Below are 22,180 nucleotides of genomic sequence, written 5' to 3' on the forward strand. Positions count from 1 at the left end.
GGGAACGAACTTTTTCAAAGATCAAGTCCCTACATTTCGTGAAATGAGGTTCAACGAAAATTGAATTTTTATTGCTAGTTCTAAAAAATATTGTTCAGTAGGTATTATAGGTAATTCAAATCCATCAAAATAATAATGTTTTAATTAATTTAATTTTAATTAATTCAATAAAGCATTTATTTGTACAAATCTACGTTTGCTTGTTTTACAATTTTACATTCTGGAGTTGCCATCTATGCCAGACTTCACTTGGACGTAAAAGAAACTGAAATTGACATTTTTGACAAAACAAACTGTCTAAAATTTTGGCTAACTGTAGACCAAGTTAAAATAACAATACTTGGGATGTATTGTCAAAAAAATAAATAAATAAAGAGGCAATAGATCAAACTCAATTGAAGTTCTTGTTCTTGTTGCAAGGTGAACGGTTGATTGAAATGAACTTACCGTTCAGAAAGAACAGTTCCGTTCAGGAACGAACTTTTTCAAAGAACAAGTTCCTACAGTTCGTTCGTACGTTCTTTTCCCATCTCTACTGTATAGTGGGATTAGTGGGCCATTTTTTTCCTAGCACTGACTGATAGTGGGCTGCTGGAGATTGTCCCTTTCTACCCTTACCCCATAGATAGATAATAAGGAATAGTTGTGGGTATGTACCTAAATACTCAGGATATGATGGGCTTGGCTTCCAGGGCTAGTTTTTTCTTTGCACAGATTGGTATTGAAGATTGAAGTGGTAACCTACTCCCCAAGCTTACATAGGTTACCACTTCAAATCCAAACTGTAGCTTGCACAAACTAAAACATCCAAAATACTACACTGAGTTTGTGGTTTAAAGCAGGGTTATTAGGCTTGAAAATTCGAAGGAAAAAAAAAAAAAAAAAAAAAAAAAAACAAAAAAGGGATTTTTTTTGTATTAAGCCAGTGATTAACAAACTGGGGTCCGCGCCCCCGAGGGGACCGTGAAGGATTTCGAGAACCCCGGAAAGATCACATAAAACACTGTAGCCCATGTAGAAAAAAAAGTTTGGGAACCTCTGTCATAGGCTTTATTTTGTTTGAAAAGCCAGCCTAGTTAAGTTCTATATTTCCGCCCTTATCTGCTTCTAGCACTTGCAATACAGACGAGCTACCTTCCCAGCAAATGAGGCTGGCACGAAATGCACTACACGGTAAACTGTAAGAGGCTAAAGGACAGCTTCATCCAGTATCCTTAAGATTGGTCAGTCTAGATGCCCTATAATCGATAAGTCATGGGTTCGACTCTCGCCGGGGTCAACTTTATCCTAAATCCTGTCCCCCTTCTCTCTTTGATTTCGGGACTATAAGACCTCCGTCTATCAAACCATAGAAAAAGTTGAAGATTGAAGAAGAACATTTTCATTTGATTCGAGCTCTGTCCTTGATCTAGGAAAGGTACAAAAAAACCACTCGTATATCGGATGGATAATACATCAGAAATCCCAACAACTTTACCTACACAATTGTTATTCCGGAAATGTGTTTTTCATGCGCTCCAAAGCCCCTTCTGTTGTCTTGTTTAACCGTCACAACTCACATGAAGAGTGCTTCTAGTCTCTCCAATACCGTAGTGAACATGGAATTAAGGGTGTCAGGTGTTTTGACTTGGTGTGTTTTATTCTAATAAAAAAATATTAGTGGGTGCCGTATGTTGTTTCAGTACGAGCTGTTAATTTTTGTGTTTTATCTTTTTTTTTTAGTTGACGCCCTACCAAAAGGCAGTTTTTGAGTAAAAGCCGACCCAAGTAGGTAAACACATTATAATGACAGTGTGCAAAAAATATTTTTACAAGAAAAGTGTTTTTTATGCGTTTGTGGTAGAGATGGGTAATACTGAATACATTCACGATCCGGATCCGCGGATACGGATCGAGCGTCGATCCGATTACTTCAGTGAGTACAAAAGTATTCGAATACTTTTTACTCGTACTACGTACTCATCATAATATCATCGCGTAGGTAGATACAGATACTTCAGCAAGTCGCAAGACCCCAGAGCCCAGAGTTATAAATAGGTAGGTAGGTACCTAAGGAGAAGGAAATAAAAGACGAGAAGCTGAAATTTGAAGTAGGTATTGTTTTATCTTTTAAAATTCAACTTATTGAAGAAGTTGCCAAATTTTGGGTGGAGCCAGGGTCAGGCACAGGGGAGTCAACTTCAAAATTTTAAATGGGAACCCCCTGATTGTGATACATCTAACTAAAGGCCTTAAAAAACCCAGTACTTTGATCTTAGGGCCTATTCAATTTTTAATTTTTCCATGTTCTTCTGTCAATAGGGGAAGTACCCAAAAGGGGAAATTCATTTTGATTGGTAAATTGTGTCCCACTGATGATTCACATAGAAATCCAAACCCAAAAATAATATTTGAATCATATCCATTTTCACCCCCAGAGGTAGGCTTACCCAATGTCCACTTATAGATAGGCATGTCCTCCTCTTTATATGTTTGTCCTCCATCCGCCCACTTTTTTACTTTCCTTATCCTGTAGGAAGGAAAGTAGTGTAATCGGGTCAAATTTTTGATGGTGAGTTATTAGAGCCCTTAAACATGTTTTGAGGTCCCTAGAGCCTAAATCCAAAGTTTCAGCCATTGGTCCATGTGTCTGTCTGTTGTCTGGTTAAGATAGGTGCTGTGGGCTGTAAGTGCTGTGGTTAGTGGTATTTTAACCGCTTTTCAGTGTTTTTTGACAATTTTTTGGCAGTTTTCAGCTTTACTGATTAAATGGTTAGAGATACATATTGTAAAAATTACAATAGAAGAACACCCATAAGCATCATTCAAAAGTATTAGGAAAGTTGTGTCATGTTCACACCAGATTTTAAAATATAGCAAAATCCACCTTATGAAGTTTTGACTTAAAAAAAAAAAAAGATGACTCAAACTTTTAAGGACTCAAACTTTTAAAAATCTGGTGTGAACATCACACGACTTTCCTTATCCTATTGAATGGTGCTTATTTGGGTGTTCTGTTGTAACATTTACAATGTATTTGCCATTTTCAGTTTCAGGTCAACATCGATTAATGCAACACCCTGTATATACAAAGCATTCGAAAAGACTTGGAACCCCTGAATATTTTTTGAATGGCTAAAGATGAGAAGCTGAAGTTTGGGGTAGTGTTTTATCTTTAAAAATGCAACTTTTTGAAGTAGTCGCCAAATACCGGCTGAAGCCAGGGTTAGCTATAGGGGGTCAAATTCGAAATCTTAAATGGGAATCCCCTAATTGTAGTACATCAAATTAAAGGCTTTGAAAAACGTAGTAACTTTGATACAAATTTGAGGTCAATCCAACGACCCGGAGTTATGGCTTATCCAATTTTTAACTTTTCCATGTTCTTCCGCCAATAGGGGAAGCACCCAAAATGGGAACTTATTTTTGATAAGTGCTTTGTGCTTCAAATAGGTCCCAATAATGATTCACATAGAAATTCAGACCCAAAAATAAATATTTGAAATATCCATTTTCACCCCCAGAGGCCATCAGGGCCAAAAGTTTAAATTTATTTTTTGGGTCTGAATTTCAAGATGAATCATTAGTGGGACCTATTTGAAGTACAAAACACTTATCAAAATGAATTTCCTATTTTGTTTGGTTCCCCTATTGATGGAAGAACATGAAAAAATTAAAATTTGAATAGGCCATAGCTCAAACTTGTATCAAAGTACTACGTTTTTTAAGGCCTTTAATTTGATGTATCACAATCAGGGGGTTCCTATATGAGATTTTGAAGTTGTCCCCCCTGGAACCAACCCTGGCACCGGCCAAACTTTGGTGACTCCTTCAAAGAGTTGCATTTTAAAAGATAAAACACTAACCCAAATTTCAGCTTATTATCTTTAGCCATTCAAAAAATATTCAGGGGTTCCAAGACTTTTTGAACGCTCTGTATAGATATAGCAGCGAAAGTTTGTTGGTCGATAACCCAAGAACGGATAAACATTTTTCAACCAAAGTTGGTACATGTGTAGACCTTGGGTCAGAGTAGAACTGTATAGTTTTTGGGTCAAATTGATCGAGCGATGCGCGAGTTATTCACTATCGAAGGTCGGGCAGGCCTATATCTCTGGAACAGAACAGGGAAAAAGTAAAAAGTTGTATACAAAACATCTCAAGAATGGTTTGTCGTAAAGCGATGAAATTGGTAAAAATCGGATAGTCACCCATCCAGATATTAACCAAAGTAATTGTTACTTAACCCCTATTTCGTGGAAAAGGTTGTGAACAAAATATCTCAAAAAAGGTTTGTCGTAAAGCGATGAAATTTGGTATGCTATACCGGTATGATCCAAGGACGCAACTGTAACAATTTGGTAAAAATCGGATAGTCACCCATCCAGATAGCAACCAAAGTCATTGTTACTTCGAACTTCGAAAAAAATAATAGAAAGTAAAAGTAAAAAGTTCATTTTTTTTCATCGATCTATACAGGGTGGTCCAGAATTATAGGGACAACGGCCTACAGTAGATATATGGGATCATTTCCAACAATAATCATTCCCATATGCACGTCCTGGATTACTTGCAAAAATCGCTAAATCGGACTTCTTTTACAGGACAATAATCGGAGCTACCTATGTATGAAAAAGTCGGTCTATTGGATTTATTTATTGAACGAATGAACTGAGTTCAAAATCTTATTCAGTTGCCTTTACATAGTTTCTCTGTTTGTTTCACCCTAACTCCCAAAAGGTTTGTCAGATTTTGATAAAATTTGTGTATCCACAGGAAATTTGTACATAGTTTCTCTGTTTGTTTCACCCTAACTCCCAAAAGGTTTGTCAGATTTTGATAAAATTTGTGTATCCACAGGAAATTTGTTGAATTTTGGACCCGATAAGTCCACTGGGGGACTGGGGCCCTCACAGTGGCCAATTTTCTAGTTCGATTGTTGGATGAGCCTCAGGAAGAGGAGAGGAAAAATTAACTTTGTCACTGAAGAAGAGTGGAGATTTCCTAAACATCCGCCTCTTTAGTACGGATTCATTAGATATAGGATTACAATCCACGAATTTTCAGTATTATGAGTCACCGTTTACACTCTAGACCAGTGTTTCTTAATTAGTTTGGCCCGCGGAACCCTTTTCAAAAGGTGAACATCTTTGCGGAACCCTGAACTTTCAAGATTTGAACATATGTAAAATTACCTAATAAAGAATTTCATTTCATTTTTCATGATTCATTTTGTTCGTTTACTTTAGTCTGTAGGTTTTATTGCAGTTTACCTTTGACCGAGTTGTTGTTGTATTAGCATCATACATCGACGTCCTCTGCCGTCCTCAGGTCAAGGAAGCGTGCCGCCTCCGTTGGGTCCGTCCAAAGTGTGGTAACGTCCAGGTTTGTGGGTGCTGCTGGACACTGGAATAGATGTTTCACGTCGTGAGGCCCGGTATTGCACTTCGGGCATGAGTTTCACGTTACTCCATCATCTATCCTGGACAGGTAGACTAGAGTGTTTCTTAATTAGTTTGGTCCGCGGAACCCTTTTCAAAAGGTGAACATCTTTGCGGAACCCTGAACTTTCAAGATTCAAGAACCCACCCCCTTATTATAAAAATACAACAAGTTTTTTATAAAAAAAATCTGTGTAAGATGAAATACCTAGTCTAAGATGGTCGTTTTGAAACTGAATTTTATCTAGTGTATGATTTTTCCAAAATATCTCGCGGAACCCTTGCCGTCAGCTCGCGGAACACCAATTAAGAAACACTGCTCTAGATAACCGCCATTTTGTGTGTTTTGGGGAAAATGAGAGGCACCCTCAGAAAAAGTTGAATAACTTTTTTTCTACTTGTCGTAACTACTTGCTAGACAAATACATAACACTCATAAAACACTGCTCTTATAAGTTATTAGGTATTATTACAGGTTTTCATTTTTGAAATTTGCACAAAATTTTACATCTAGAACAATCATAATAATATGCAAAAAGATACAAACTTACCTATTTTTAGGAGTGATTCTCTCCAAAGTTTCAGTTTTTGAGATTTTTTGACCAACTTTCCGCTTGAATAACTCGAAACTTTTCCCCCATAGAAATCTGGTTCTCATCAGGAAAAACTTGTCTGTTTTGTTGCCTTTTGTTACACATCAAGATCGTCGAAATCGAACGACCGAAACCGGAGATACAACAAAATGTTTGGCAAAAAACGCGATGTGCACTACTCCCACAAGAAACCTTGGCAAGGTCATTGGGCTTTATCCAATATGTGTGATAATGGTCTTATTATTTTGAGCTTACGATTATTCTAATTAATTGTATTGTTTGATCCTGATCCAAATGGCGATGGCAGTTAAGTACAATATTATTTTTTCTTTAGGTAGGTAGGTAAGTTGGTACACAAAAGGAAGGTAGGCAGGTCCTATAGATTTTCTTTTTACGTGATGTGGCTTTGCTTTTGTTTCCAGAAAATAGAATTCTTTTGGAGTTTGAGATTTGTGAGGTATACATACATACTCTCTAGGTGTTGTTTATAAAACTTCCCTGACGTAAAAAACTTTTGAGTGTTTTCATTCCAAAATTTCTGACCTAGCTAGGTACTAGCTACCGTTCAGCCTTTAAGATAACTAGATGGTCGCAATACTTTGACACCACAGCAACAGTTATAATGGTTATGGATTGTTTTAAAAGGTTTTTCTTTCCTTAGGTAGGTAAGTTGGTACACAAAAGGAAGGTAGGCAGGTCCTATAGAATTTCTTTTTACGTGATGTGGCTTCACTTTTGTTTCCAGAAAATAGAATTCTTTTGGAGTTTGAGATTTGTGAGGTACATACTCTCTAGGTGTTGTTTATAAAACTTCCCTGACGTAAAAAACTTTTGAGTATTTCCATTCCAAAATTTCTGACCTAGCTAGCTACCAGCTACCGTTCAGCCTTTAAGATAACTAGATGGTCGCAATACTTTGACACCACAGCAACAGTTATAATGGTTATGCATTGTTTTAAAAGGTTTTTCAGTTTTCACCATGTTGAGATGGTGACCGTTCGTCGAGAGTCCTGCTATCTGGTAGACATCAGGTCCATTCTCAACAGCTTCGTATTCCGTGAGGAACACCCCGCCTATGTTTTCCCTCGTCAGGCGTAGCTTCATCTGAGCCTTACCAATATTCTGAATCACGATCTGGTTGAACACCGCGTTTGTCTCAAACTTGGCTCTGGACAGCGCTATAGCAGCTTCCCTCATGATGTCTGCCATTAGATAACGGGTCTCCACTATCTTGCAGTGGATGGAACGGAAGCGAAATTGCAAAGCGTCCGCTTTTCTCTTCAGCAAACCATGACCGCGCTTTGCACTGACCAGACGGGCTTCTATGGCAGACTGGTTGCCTCGTGATGGAAGTATTGGAAGTTTGTCTTTCCCGTCGGACATGATTACAAATAGGTCAAATTTAGAAACTAGTTGGGAACTTGATTGATAAATTAATATCAATGAAGTGGCTACAGATTTTCGTTGCGTAATGCGTACCAGCAGACTGGTTGCCTCGTGATGGAAGTATTGGAAGTTTGTCTTTCCCGTCGGACATTATTACAAATATCTAGGTCAAATTTAGAAACTAGTTGGGAACTTGATTGATAAATTAATATCAATGAAGTGGCTACAGATTTTCGTTGCGTAATGCGTACCCTTTTGCGTAATGCGTCCTGTCCGCTTCAAATTTCGAATTTAGTCTATTACCATGCGGGTCTGGATGAACCCGGGGGAGTTACACTGTCAAAATATACTCCAGTACATTATGGAATGGTTCAAAAGCATGTAGACTCTCATGTTGATGCCCTACTAATCTTTTAAGTCATTAAAGAGACTTCGCTGCCCTAATCACTAGTACATACTTCGTATCAGCACTAAAAAACTGAAGAATACCACCTACAGAGATAGAAACCATTGCAGCTTTACCCAAATTTCGTCTACAAGAATATCACAAACAATGCACTCTGTTAAAAAAAGAAGGTATAGAGGAAGAGGCACAAAAAAAGTCACAGAACTTGAAAAAACTAAAAGTCAGTATCGGTATACATAGGTGTCTTACTGTCTCAAACTTTGAAAGATACTTGTAAAGATGTAAAGAGAGAAAATCAATGGAAACAAACACTAGAGGGAAAAATAAAATCAAAATGGACCGAAAACCAACACTGAAAAAAAAAAAAATAATAATAATAAAAAAAATCGAATTAGGCACCGAAAAAAATACGAAGCTAAAAAAGATCGTAAAATTATAAGACTGAAAAATTTACCTTGAATGCCATTTTAGATAAGTTTTGCTTGTACTACTGACTCACTGAAATCACAAACAGGTACTGATGAATGGTGTGATGGTTTGGTGAGTATTTATATGGACGCCCTACTCCCGAGATCACCCCCATTACACTCCCTCACACAAACTACTGACTCACTGAAATCACAACCAGGTACTGATGAATGGTGTGATGGTTTGGTGAGTATTTATATGGACGCCCTACTCCCGAGATCACCCCCATTACACTCCCTCACACATGGACCTTGGCAAGGTCATTGGGCTTTATCCAATATGTGTGATAATGGTCTTATTATTTTGAGCTTACGATTATTCTAATCAATTGTATTGTTTGATCCTGATCAAATGGGGATGGCAGCTAAGTACAATATTATTTGTTCTTTAGGTAGGTAAGTTGGTACACAAAAGGAAGGTAGGCAGGTCCTATAGATTTTCTTTTTACGTGATGTGGCTTTGCTTTATCACTAGTACATACTTCGTATCAGCACTAAAAAACTGAAGAATACCACCTACAGAGATAGAAACCATTGCAGCTTTACCCAAATTTCGTCTACAAGAATATCACAAACAATGCACTCTGTTAAAAAAAGAAGGTATAGAGGAAGAGGCACAAAAAAAGTCACAGAACTTGAAAAAACTAAAAGTCGGTATCGGTATACATAGGTGTCTTACTGTCTCAAACTTTGAAAGATACTTGTAAAGATGTAAAGAGAGAAAATCAATGGAAACAAACACACGCTCTGCAGAGGTGTTTTTTCAATCAAATAGACTTCTTGACGAAATACTTAGTGCTACCCAAGTTAGGTAGTACTTACACCTATGTAGAATTGTAGATACATATTACCCTAATCATATTTCTAGATGTTGAGAGACTTCTAGGTTTGATAGAGGGAACTGTAACAGCGAAGGTCTTATCGTCCCGAATTCGAAGAGAGAAAGAGGACAGGGTTGGAGAAAGCCAGCCGTTCCAAGAACGAACCTTATCTGTTAAGAATAAAGTTCGCCCCGAGCGGTAATCGGACTGCGAGGTGGCGCTTATAAGGCAGGCGCGCTACTCTCCAAACTAACTAGGCATCATCAGCCTTAATACTTTGACATGACAACAACGATAAACTTCGCTCCGGGCGGGATACGATCCCGTCACCCCGTGAATGAATAAAGTTTAGTAAAGGATAAAGGGAAGGAGACGAACAAGAAGAAGAAGAAGAAGAAGAAGAAGAAGGAGAAGGAGAAGAAGACATCGCAGTTTAATCAAAGCTATAAGTAAATCTGCTTTTAGATTCATATAAACTTATAAACAATACAAACAATAAACCTACACCTACATATTATATAGTTCTGAGTGAAAAATTCACGTAAAGTCCCCGCGAATTGACCTAGCCTTGATCAATGATTATTTATTGATACATCGATGTAGGTATAGGTATTTATTGATTATGTTATTGATGTCTATTGATGTTATTGATGTCTATTGATGATATTGGCAGACATAATACATCGATATTGACGACTAGGATGACCTTATTGCTTTTGGATTGATTTCAGCAGAAGCCACAGGTTGGCAAAGACATTGGACATTGGTCTAGTCAAGTGTTACATTGATGTTACCTATATTGTTATGGATGTGTTACATATTGTTCTAATGCGTTAGCTACATAGGTTCTATGTTGCTATGTAGGGTGCCTGGTTGTACCTTGGCCCCCAAAATCACTTTTTGATTTTTTTAATTTTTTCTATTAATGTTATTGGCATAATTTTAATTGATTTAGAAAGGAAATTTTCTTGGCTATCTATACAATTAGCGATGATTGTTTTACTAATTTTTAATTAAGAGATATACCCAATTTTCCGACACCACCTTTTTGGGGTTCAAGGTACAACTACCCTATGTACCTTGGACCCATACCCTTTGTACCTTGGTCGCAATGTATTTTAAATGGAAAAAATCTTCAAATTTTGAGGGCAAATTTGGGGTTGAAGGGTTGGAGATAGGACTACGCGCCTTATAGCTTTTTTCATCCACTCATTGAGAACTAATACCTCCCAAAATTTCTACTAAATTGGCCAATCCAGGGGACCAAGGTACGACTAGACACCCTACTTTGTTGTAATGTGTAATCTATATGTAATAGATGAGCTATTTGAGCTATGTCACTTGATGTAGAATTATACCTGCCTCGGTGGTGTAGTGGTCAAGGCGCTCGCCTGGTAAACAGGAGGGCGTGGGTTCAATCCCAGCCGAGGTATGGAACTTTATCCTCAATATAATTTGAGAATTTGACCACAATAATAGTAGTAGCCCACTGCTGGAGTAAAGGACTTTTCAGTCCTATTCGAGCAGTATAAATAAGCACTATTATTATTATAATCGACCTAAGCATACCTATCAGTACATAGGTTGTCTTTTGTCTGGTACCTAAGCAATAATAGACTTCTCGAGGGGAAGGTAGCCACTAACTGAACAAGGTAAGCAAGGTTACTGTATTATGTATGTGGGTAAAATTTTGTTTTCATTTCTGAAACTGAGACGATTTCCTCTTCACTGAAGCTCATGTCCCCCCTTTCGGCGTGGTAGCGCCTGGTAGTAAACCATAGGAAATCCGCCAGTCCGCCATCATGAATTTAAGAGTCAACAAAAGTGGCCAGGTGGCTCCATAAAAATTCAATCAACTCTACGAAGTTGCCGTCGATCTGCAGAAGTGCGTAAATGTATTTTACTAAACTTATGGTGTTCTATGTATATGGTGACTAGGATTTTATCCAGCATCAGAATTGTCGCAATGGCGATATTTATCCATTGGAACTTTGAAAAGTATGTGACATACCTACCCTTTTTGTGACGAGGTGATTTATTGGCTTGAAATGCTCTGTGACCAGGGGCCCCCAAATGCTCTCAATTTGATCTACAGGGGTTCTCATTTATGGCGAAGAGAAGAAATGGAGCAGTTGCAAATGGGTAAAAATTATAAATAGTTGATTCCTACGTAAAAAGTAGTGAAAAATCCAAATCTGATGTCAAAACTCCGAAAAAGTAACTTTAAAAGGTCGAAAATTCAATTTCAGAGGTTGGCAAAGACATTGGACATTGGTCTAGTCAAGTGTTACATTGATGTTACCTATATTGTTATGGATGTGTTACATATTGTTCTAATGCGTTAGCTATACATAGGTTCTATGTTGCTATGTATTTTGTTGTAATGTGTAATCTATATGTAATAGATGAGCTATTTCAGCTATGTCACTTGATGTATAATCGAACTAAGCATACCTATAGGAACATAGGTTGTCAGGTTGTCTTTTGTCTGGTACCTAAGCAATAATAGACTTCTCGAGGGGAAGGTAGCCACTAACTGAATTGGGCAAGGTTACTGATGTATTATGTGGCTAAAATTTTGTTTTTCATTTCCGAAACTGTGACGATTTCCTCTTCACTGAAGCTCATTTCCCCTCTTTCGGCGTGGTAAGAGCCTGTACTAAACCATAGGAAATCCGCCAGTCCGCCATCATAAAGAGTCAACAAAAGTGGCCAGGTGGCAATGGCAACATAAAAATTCAATCAACTCTACGAAGTTGCCGTCGATCTGCAGAAGTGCAAAACGCTTGCGCACAAACAAACGAAGCGGGATTCATAAATTATGACGTCATCGCCTACGGGAGCGTATGCCGTGACGTCAAAGTTCACGATTTACCGGTATTTTTTTTAATCGATTTATCTCGGGATCTAGAAGTCGTAGAAGAAAAAGAAAAAATCCGTTTGTCCTCATTTTTCCTGCTCTACGACTTTGAAACATCACCCAAGTAAGCGCAACTGTTCTATTATCGTCGCTAATTAAACCAAACAAGTTAAGATCATTTTGTATGGTAGGTACCTTTTTTTATAGAGGGATCTGTACCTGTGACTGATGGTAAGGTCTGATATTCTCGAAAGCGAAGAGAGAAGGAGGATAGGATAGGAGAAAACCGAGAACGAACCTTATCCGTTCAGGATAAAATCTGCCCCGGGCGGGAATCGAACCCACGACCTAGCGCTTACAAGGCAGACACGGTACCAACCAAGCTAACTAGGCTGGCTACCTATTCTAGAAAAGATCTATAGATCTTTTATACTTTTCAGAGGAGTAACATTAAAGGAGGAAAGCTAAAGCAAAAAAAAAAGGGTCAGGTATACCCGTAGTATGTATTAACCCGAAAATCGCGCTCAATTTTGGTACGTCAACTTATCTGGACACCCTGTATATACACACGCCTGACCCAGTGCCATTGAAACCAGACGTCCATAGGATAGACAAGAATAGAATTCGTAAACAGATTATATACAGCGTTGTGTTGCGAGAAGGATAGATCATACAAGGATTAGTTTGATGAACACCAGTGGACAGGGTGGTTAGAAATCGATGGAGTAGGTGGTAAAGTCCGTCAGTTGAGTCTAGTGTCCTTCAGTTCAGTCAGAATGATTAACCCATTTGGGCTTCCAAAAAGACAAAGAGAAGATTATCCATCAGCCATCAGTTGATGTTGTCGCTTCCCATAGAGGTGGCACAGCTCCTGGTCTTAGAGACGGAGAAGTAGTCGACAACTTTAACAACAACAACAACAACAACAACAACAACAACAACAACAACAACAACAACAACAACAACAACACCTTATTCTCTATGGCATTGGTATGTAGGTATACCTACTGAGGTATTGGTACCTACCGACCAAATACAATTCACAACTATATACTTACCAAACGCAAGACGTGTGTGCTCGCATTTAAAACTTAATTAATGATATCTAATAATAGTTATGACCTACCTACCTATGTCTTCATTTATTTTACTCTCAACTTATAACTTATCTTTATAAATAGGCATACATCTGAGCGCACGGCAGTGCGCCAGGCCAAGTTCCAGCAAGCACGCCTGTGTATCTTTACACGAACCGATTCGGCAGGTTTTTCTCAAACCATCTACCAAACGCAAGACGTGTGTGCTCGCATTTAAGACTTAATTAATGATATCTAATAATAATAATTATGACCTACCTATGTCTTCATTTTACTCTCAACTTATAACTTATCTTTATAAATAGGCATACATTGTCTTTACTTCAAGTTGCAGTCTTTGTGTAGGTACGAACTTCTAAAATAGATAAATGATAAATATATCAAGTTGGGATTATTTATTAGTATATAAACATACCTGGAAAATTTGAGCTCTTAATAACAAGTAGTTCCGGAGATATAGAGGCGGAAAAATCGCAATTTTTTTACTCATTCACTCACTCACTCACTCACTCACTCATCAAAAAAGTTGGGATAATTTATTATTTTGGTATGCTTTTAATTGGACCAATTTCATATACTGGATGTCCAAAAGTCAACGCGAAATTTTGATTTAGGTACCTAGGAGGTATTGTGGGTGAAAATAAGGAGAATCCGAAAATTCCCTCAATTTGACCTGCAAGAGGGGTCTCAATTGTTCTTCAAAAAAGATAAAATTCCATCTATTTTAGAACCTATGGATCAGCAAAATATTATGTTTAGTGACGATTTTTTATTTATCTTTTAACTGAGAACGCCTGTGGCTCAGATTGTGAGAATTTGCGGATCCCTATTAGTTGAGAAAATTATTAACCCATTGAAGCATCTCATGATTCAATATCTCATTAACTTTTGGGCACCCTGTATGAGGCGTGTTTCATTCCCTATTATGGTGAACGGGAGGAAGGTAAGTCAGCGGTCTTCCAGTCTAGGGGTCGTTGCATCGAGGCCAGCTGGTTGCGCCAATAATAGGTAAGTAATTAGTGAGGTATTTCCTCAATGGTATCTTAATTAGTATCTTGATTAATAGATGATTGATGGTATAACTGGATTGAATTGCTATGGCCATATTTTACGATAAAAGTTTTAAATAGGTATTTGCTTTACTTGTCTTGTCGTTTGTCATATATTGTCATGTTTGCATGGTTGTCAAATGTCATGTTTGCATGGTTGTCAAATGAGGGTGAATTCCATCGACTTTTAAAGAGTTTTGTAAAGTTGGTATTAAAGGAAAAAGAACTCTCTTTTATTATTTGATAAGGAAAAAGGAGTTTCTTGTACTCATTTCATTTATGAACTACCTGTGTATGTGTATGTGATGACTATTTCCTTATTTATATCAACGCACCCCCTCTGGGCTCTGTGGCCGTGTGAATTGCACTTTGGAGATTCCGGGTTCGAATCCCGCAGGATCGAAGTTTTTTGCATCTCTGATCTATGCTTGGAATGCGAGATACACTCAGCCTCGTGAGGACAATGACAAGTAGATAGATAGGTAGGTAATAGAAGCTTGATAATACATATACCTGACCTATGAAGGTAATTACCGAGGCATTGTATGGGTACCTATTTGATAGGCCGTATAATAACTTTACCTAACAAGGTATACCTAGGTAGTCTTGATAATACATATAGGTACCTACCTATATGAAGGTAGGTAATTACCGAGGCATTGTATCGGCCGTATAATAACTTTACCTAACAAGGTATACCTAGCCAGGTAACTATCTAACCCTTAGATACAAAAGTATACATATTTATCTTATTGTCAGTAAAGTACCGTCAGTAAATTGCGGGTGTACCACCGTTATGGTCGCTACCGTGATATTGATTCACTGAGCCCTCCCCCGATATCTTGTATTGAAGAAGTTCATCAGCTCAGATAAGATAGCTATCATGAGAATAGATCAGTTGCGCTTACTTGGTGATGTTTCAAAGTCATAGAGCAGGAAAAATGAGGACCAACGGAATTTTTCTTTTTCTTCTATACGACTTCTAGATACCGAGATAAATCGACCTATAGGTAGGTAACTATCTACCCTTAGGTACAAAGGTATACATATTTATCTTATTGTCAGTAAAGTACCGTCAGTAAATTGCGGGTGTACCACCGTTATGGTCGCTACCGTGATATTGATTCATGAGAACTTTTCATCAGGTGAAGGATTCGAACTTTGGCCTTTCAATGGCTGAAATTCCATCATAGATAGCCTGGTAACGTACCTGGTACCTACCTGATAGTATGATTGAACTTGCGCCTAGTTACCTTTATTGTATTGATCACAAATAAAGTGGATATATCTATAATAGTGCTTATTTATACTGCTCGCATAGGACTGAAAAGTCCCTTTACTCCAGCAGTAGGCTACTACTATTATTGTGGTCAAAGATAGTATGATTGAACTTGCGTGGTCTGATAAAGATCGGGACTTCGGGACACACAAAACCGCACTGAGCCCACGCCGACATACGGTCGAGTGTTGGACGTGCTACGACGAGAAAGAAATAATAATAATAGTGCTTATTATACTGCTCGCATAGGACTGAAAAGTCTCTTTACTCCAGCAGTAGGCTACTACTATTATTGTGGTCAAATTCTCAAATTATTTTGAGGATAAAATTCCATACCTCGGCTAAAAACAAGGCATTGAACTTGTCGGGACACATTACCGCAATCGCGCCAGTACCGTCGTGGTGCGGTGATGTGCGTCCCGACACTTTCAAACGGCTTCTTTCAGGATAGGCGATATGAGGTCGTAGGTTCGATTTCCGCCCGGTGCGAAGTTTATCCTAAACAAACAAAGTTCGTTCTCGGAACGGCTGGCTTTCACCCGTCCTGTCTTCCTTCTCTCTTCGCTTTCGGAACGATAAGACAGATAAGACCTTAGTTACAGATCCCTCTAGCAAAGCTCTAAAAAAAAAAAAAAAACATATTACCCTAATCATATTTCTAGATGTTGAGAGACTTCTAGGTTTGATAGAGGGAACTGTAACAGCGAAGGTTTTATCGTCCCGAATTCGAAGAGAGAACGAGGACAGGTTTGGAGAAAGCTGGCCGTTCCAAGAACGAACCTTATCTGTTAAGAATAAAGTTCGCTCCGAGCGGTAATCGGACTGCGAGGTGACGCTTATAAGGCAGGCGCGCTACTCTTTAAACTAACTAGGCATCAGCCTTAACCCATAAGGGCCGAACTTTTTTCTCTCCATTGGATATTGATAAAATTTAACCGCTTCTAACTCCGGACCGGTACTGACTAAATATGTCAAATATTAGTGAAAATGGTAGGGAATTTTGTTTTCTAACTGATAGACGGATCCTCGATGCAATCTGATGTGGAGCGACCGAGATATTAGCGAAAAAGAGAGAAGGGTTTTGTCAAGTGACTTTAATGTAGGCCTCGGCTCTCATTGGGTTAATACTTTGACATGACAACAACGATAAACTTCGCTCCGGGCGGGATACGATCCCGTCACCCCGTGACTGAATAAAGTTTAGTAAAGGATAAAGGGAAGAAGGAGAAGAACAAGAAGACGAAGAAGAAGAAGGAGAAGGAGAAGAAGACATCGCAGTTTAATCAAAGCTATAAGTAAATCTGCTTTTAGATTCATATAAACTTGATAAACAATACAAACAATAAACCTACACCTATATAGTTCTGAGTGAAAAATTCACGTAAAGTCCCCGCGAATTGACCTAGCCTTGATCAATAATTATTTATTGATACATCGATGTAGGTATAGGTATTTGTTGATTATGTTATTGATGTCTATTGATGTTATTGATGTCTATTGATGATATTGGCAGACATAATACATCGATATTGACGACTAGGATGACCTTATTGCTCTTGGATTGATTTCAGCAGAAGCCAGAGGTTGGCAAAGACATTGGACATTGGTCTAGTCAAAGTGTTACATTGATGTTACCTATATTGTTATGGATGTGTTACATATTGTTCTAATGAATCTAATGCGTTAGCTACATAGGCTCTATGTTGCTATGTACTTTGTTGTAATGTGTAAGCTATATGTAATAGATGAGCTACTTGAGCTATATCACTTGATGTATAATCGGCCTAAGCATACCTATAAGTACATAGAATAGGTAGAATAGAATAGAATATACCTTGTTTATACTACCAGCATAGGACTGAAAAGTCCCTTTACTCTCGCAGTCTAAACAAGGTCTTACTATTTCGACCTCTCGTATATGTTATACCTACAATCCTACATTACTATTAGGGGTACTCCAATCGGAAAATACGAGTGAGTGAAAAAGAGGTCAAGAAATAACTTCAGGACCTTGTTAGGGTACGAACATACGATCTCTCAAAAAGTGCTAAAAGTCCCCGTGTTAAACCTGCAATCCTACATTACTATTAGGGGTACTCCAATCGAAAAATACGAGTGAGTGAAAAAGAGGTAAAGAAATAACTTCAGGACCTTGTTAGGGTACGAACATACGATCTCTCAAAAAGTGCTAAAAGTCCCCGTGTCGACGAGGTGAGAAAAAGAGGGGAGGTCCCCAAAAAACGGACCCTTTTTTGTGGAGCTTTCCAATTAGCCTCTTATTGCACAGGGGCACCATATTGAGCGCCCCGCCCCTATTTACCTACTGATAAAGCTTCATATATCACACTGAATTGTAATCAGGTTTCCAAAGAGTTCTGGTTCAATGAACATTACAGGGGCACCATATTGAGTGCCCCGCCCCTATTTACCTACTGATAAAGCTTCATATATCACTCTGAATTGTAATCAGGTTTCCAAAGAGTTCTGGTTCAATGAACATTGTATGGCATTCATGAACTTAGTATAATACCTACTTAGATTCCTATATGGTAAAGTATATCACCTATCTGGTTTACCTCTATAGACTTGACAGTGTACATTGGTAGGTACCTGGTGGAGATGTGTGAAGAGCTGAAGAGTGAGTGAGTGAGTCAGTTATGAAAAAGGAACTACTCTTTTGACTCGTTTCTATTCAGTCAATGACTCAGTCCCTATTAATTAGCTACTTACAGTAATCCACTAAATAGAGGGAACTGTAACAACGGAGGTCTTATCGTCCTGAGAGGAGGACACTGAGGACAGGATAGGAGAAAGCCAACCGTTCCTAGAACGAACCTTATCTGTTTAGGACTTCGGGAGTGAGTGAGTGATGAAAAAGGAACTACTCTTTTGACTCGTTTCTATTCAGTCAATGACTCAGTCCCTATTAATTACCTACTTATAGTAGTCCACTAAATAGAGGGAACTGTAACAATCAATGTCTTATCGTCCTGAGAGGAGGACACTGAGGACAGGATAGGAGAAAGCCAACCGTTCCTAGAACGAACCTTATCTGTTTAGGACTTCGCCCTGGCGAGTATAGAACCCGAAACTTTAGCACTTAAGGCGCTACCTTCCAAAGTCAAAGCAAAACGGACAGAGGCTGGCTGTGGCTGGTTATTTGAAATTTTGAATACACATAAAACCCCTTCAAATAATTCATTACAAAATGTACAGCACGTTGCATAACTCACTTCCATTAGTCGGGCGTAAGAAGTGGGCTTTGTTTTGATTTCGTTTTCTTTTCATTTTGAGGTTAGAATCCCGTCACAGGGGCACCATATTGAGTGCCCCGCCCCTATTTACCTACTGATAAAGCTTCATATATCACACTGAATTGTAATCAGGTTTCCAAAGAGTTCTGGTTCAATGAACATTACCTATATGGCATTCATGAACTTAGTATAATACCTACTTAGATTCCTAGATGGTAAAGTATATCACCTATCTGGTTTACCTCTATAGACTTGACAGTGTACATTGGTACCTGGTGGAGATGTGTGAAGAGCTGAAGAGTGAGTGAGTTATGAAAAAGGAACTACCTACTCTTTTGACTCGTTTCTATTCAGTGAATGACTCAGTCTCTATTAATTACCTACTTATAGTACCTAGTCCACTAAATAGAGGAGGACACTGAGGACAGGATAGGAGAAAGCCAACCGTTCCTAGAACGAACCTTATCTGTTTAGGATAAACTTGGCCCTGGCGAGTAAAGAACCCGAAACTTTAGCACTTAAGGCGCTACCTTCCAAACTCAAAGCAAAACGGACAAAGGCTGGCTGTGGCTGGTTATTTGAAATTTTGAATACACATAAAACCCCTTCAAATAATTCATTACAAAATGCACAGCATGTTGCATAACTCACTTCCATTAGTCGGGCGTAAGAAGTGGGCTTTGTTTTGATTTCGTTTTCTTTTCATTTTGAGGTTAGAATCCCGTCATCTCGTAGCGAAGATTTCTGTGTGGTAAGTAGGTGATTTTCATGTAAAAATAAGATTTTCCCAGAGCTTTTCGGGCGAAATTTGGCCAGAATTACTCCAATTTTCACAGGTAAAAGTAGGTTCCATCATTTCATACGAATTTATCACTCATCCCTTAATCGGAAGAGGTAGGGTTACCATGTGTTGGGTGGTGTCCGATTTGAGCGTTTCCATGGGATTTGAAGTAAATTAAATAAAAACCTCGGGATATTCTGAAGTAAATCCACATTTATTTTACTTCAAGACAACCAAGGTTCTCTTCGACACATTCAAAGGGCATAAAAACACTTCAATTTCAAAGGCAAAAACTGCTTATTGACTGCCCTAAACTGGTACAGGTAGGCAAGGCCTATAAGGAACACTGATCCCCATTCTCAATAACCTTACCAAAAGTTTTTTTTAAAAATAAGACTCACAACCGCTGCACCGGTTGATCAACCAATCCACCAAATGACAAAATAAAAGTTTTTTTAATAAAGTTTGCCCTGGATGGTGTGACCAAGCCCTTACAAAGCACCCTACCCTCCAAGACAACTACACTGGCCGTCACTCATAAGAAAACACTCAAAAGCCTAATGATTCTGATTACAATTTACTATTTTGTTCAGGTAAAGGATGGACATTGATTTTTAAGCGGTCACAAATCCATTCCAGATAAAGTTTACCCTGGATGGTGTGACCAAGCCCTTACAAAGCACCCTACCCTCCAAGAAAACTACACTGGCCGTCACTCGTAAGAAAACATCCAAAAGCCTAATGATTCTGATTACAATTTACTATTTTGTTCAGGTAAAGGATGGACATTGATTTTTAAGCGGTCACAAATCCATTCCAAATGTGTGAAGAATTTGAAGTAAATAACTTGGTGAATCAGTTGATTGTAAACTTGGGGTGAGTGATATCATTTTTATTTATCTGTATCTAGTGATTCTCAGTGACTCAGATAAAGGTTTTCACAGGACCCCCAAATGTCGGATATGACCCAAAATATGAGGCAATATCTTTTCCTTTGTTTTGCCATTTCTGGCAAATAAAATCAACATAAAATAAGCTGTTTGAAAAAAAAAAAAAAAAAAAAAAAAAAAAAAAAACACAAATTTACCACACCCTTTTTTTTTAAAAAAAAAAAAAAAAAAAAAAAAAAAACTTACACTCAATTTACCATTAACTCATTTTCTTTGATTTCAATGCTATCCCAAGGATATATCATTTGTTTATGACCAAAGGTAGGTAATTAAATTAAGCATTTATGCTTTTTCCCTCTTTCCTTTTTACACTATTTAAGTAGGTAAGTACATACCCATGTTACACACATTAGAGATATCCAAACAGCAGTGGTTCACCAATCACCATGTATTATAGGTATTTTAATGTCTAAACAGTCCACCTGTATGCATCTCTGTGAATGATGTGAAATAATTAAAATATCATAGCAGGTAGGTACCTACAAATAGTAGACTGGTATTTACCTAGTAATAAAATTTGGTTAACCATTTGTGTAATCACTTAATGTATTGTTTCTTTATCTCTCTAATGAAAGTATTATTCTACCTTTCAGGTCCAGCCTGAGCCCTGAAGAAGGTCTGGAATGTCTAAGTATATTCAACGAGAAAGCAATCAAAATCAATGATAAGGAATATCAGCTGTTGGCAGAGAGATCAGAAAATCACTCAGCTTTTCTGAAGAAATATGAAGAATTGGCAGCTAAAAAGTAAGAAGCTTCATTGATCTTGCTTGCCTTGGTACCTATCTTCTAAGTCTGGTAATCAGGAGGTTGTGAGTTCAAATCCCTTTCAAGGCTTTGAATCTTATTCTCAGTTCTTTCAAAATATGGCTACAATAACAGTGCATTAAAATGGCTGAGAAAATTGAAAGAATAATATTCAGATTTGACATTCAACATAAAAAAAAAATCAGTTTTTGAGAATACTCAGATTTCCCTTTCCCTTCATCATGCCATGCAAGAGAGAAGTTTTCTTTCTTTATTTTCTTCTACGGGCATTTTTTCATATGGAAATTTTTCTTGCTCAATCACTCTGCGAATCCCTTCTCCCAACATAATTGACACTTGGGGATTAAAAAACAGATAAGTAACTCATCTTCCATTTCTAGGATTGATGTGCTGGAACCATACACACAGTTGCTGAGCTACTTGAACACCAAGAAGAAAGTGGGGACTGTCCTGAACAAGCGTATGCTCAGGATGTCCACCCTAGGAAATACTACTCAGTTATCTACCAATAGCACCAATATGTCTAGTCCAGATCAAGATGTAGTGTTTGAAGTTAAATCTAGGTAAGTACGTAAGATGAAAGGATACCTTAGGATGGATAAGCTACAGGTTTGAATCCCAAATAGGAAACGGATTTGTGCATACAATTTGAATAAAATCGTACGTGAACAAAAATTCCTTGTTTGTGCTCAAGCAATTCATTTTACTTCTTCTTCTTCTTCTTTTTTTTTTCTTTGTTTTCTTTCATTCCGAAATTGAAGAGAAAAGGAGAACAGGATATGAGAGAGAAAAACAGCCGTTAAAGCCATTTGGGTTAAAGTTCGCCCCGGGGCGGTAATCGAACCCCCAGCCTAGCGCTTACAAGATCGACGCGACACTTAATTTTACATTGGACTTTTTTAATTACAGGTTGAATAAATGTATGAATGACATAGATCGTAAGAAAGCACTGGACTGTTCACTCATCGAACGCAAGAACCTCATCCCAGAATTTACTCGCTGGAAAGATGTACGTCCTCTAATGTCTTGTGATTACCCGTTTGAAAATGC

General features: G+C 38.1%; 2 protein-coding genes and 1 long non-coding RNA gene across 3 annotated transcripts in view; 1 reads left to right on the top strand and 2 right to left on the bottom strand.

Annotated features, from left to right (window-relative positions):
* Positions 1 to 3,984: 3,984 nt before the first annotated feature.
* On the bottom strand, positions 3,985 to 6,186 carry LOC113471713. Its single transcript, XR_003394306.1, has 2 exons — positions 5,972 to 6,186; positions 3,985 to 4,093 (listed from the first exon to the last, which is right to left on the bottom strand). It is a non-coding gene; the product is annotated as an uncharacterized LOC113471713 (long non-coding RNA).
* A 709-nt stretch (positions 6,187 to 6,895) lies between these two features.
* Positions 6,896 to 7,451, bottom strand: LOC103519629 (V-type proton ATPase subunit D 1-like). Its single transcript, XM_008484719.2, has one exon. It carries the CDS (start codon positions 7,394 to 7,396, stop codon positions 6,896 to 6,898), a length of 501 nt encoding a protein of 166 aa, XP_008482941.1. The 5' UTR covers positions 7,397 to 7,451.
* Positions 7,452 to 20,158: 12,707 nt separating this feature from the next.
* Positions 20,159 to 22,180, top strand: part of LOC103519630 — a 2,660-nt gene continuing 638 nt past the window's right edge. The window contains exons 1-4 of the mRNA XM_026831075.1: positions 20,159 to 20,289; positions 20,957 to 21,109; positions 21,511 to 21,693; positions 22,040 to 22,178. Of these exons, the coding sequence (XP_026686876.1) occupies positions 20,234 to 20,289; positions 20,957 to 21,109; positions 21,511 to 21,693; positions 22,040 to 22,178 (531 nt within the window). The 5' untranslated portion in view covers positions 20,159 to 20,233. The remainder of the gene's footprint in view (positions 20,290 to 20,956; positions 21,110 to 21,510; positions 21,694 to 22,039; positions 22,179 to 22,180) is intronic.

This window comes from Diaphorina citri, unplaced genomic scaffold (assembly GCF_000475195.1).
Source record: "Diaphorina citri unplaced genomic scaffold, Diaci psyllid genome assembly version 1.1 scaffold2853, whole genome shotgun sequence".
Taxonomy (NCBI): domain Eukaryota; kingdom Metazoa; phylum Arthropoda; class Insecta; order Hemiptera; family Psyllidae; genus Diaphorina; species Diaphorina citri.

Excerpts from the sequence above, each read along its gene's own strand:
- LOC103519629 (XM_008484719.2), bottom strand. The coding sequence starts at position 7,396 with ATGTCCGACGGGAAAGACAAACTTCCAATACTTCCATCACGAGGCAAC.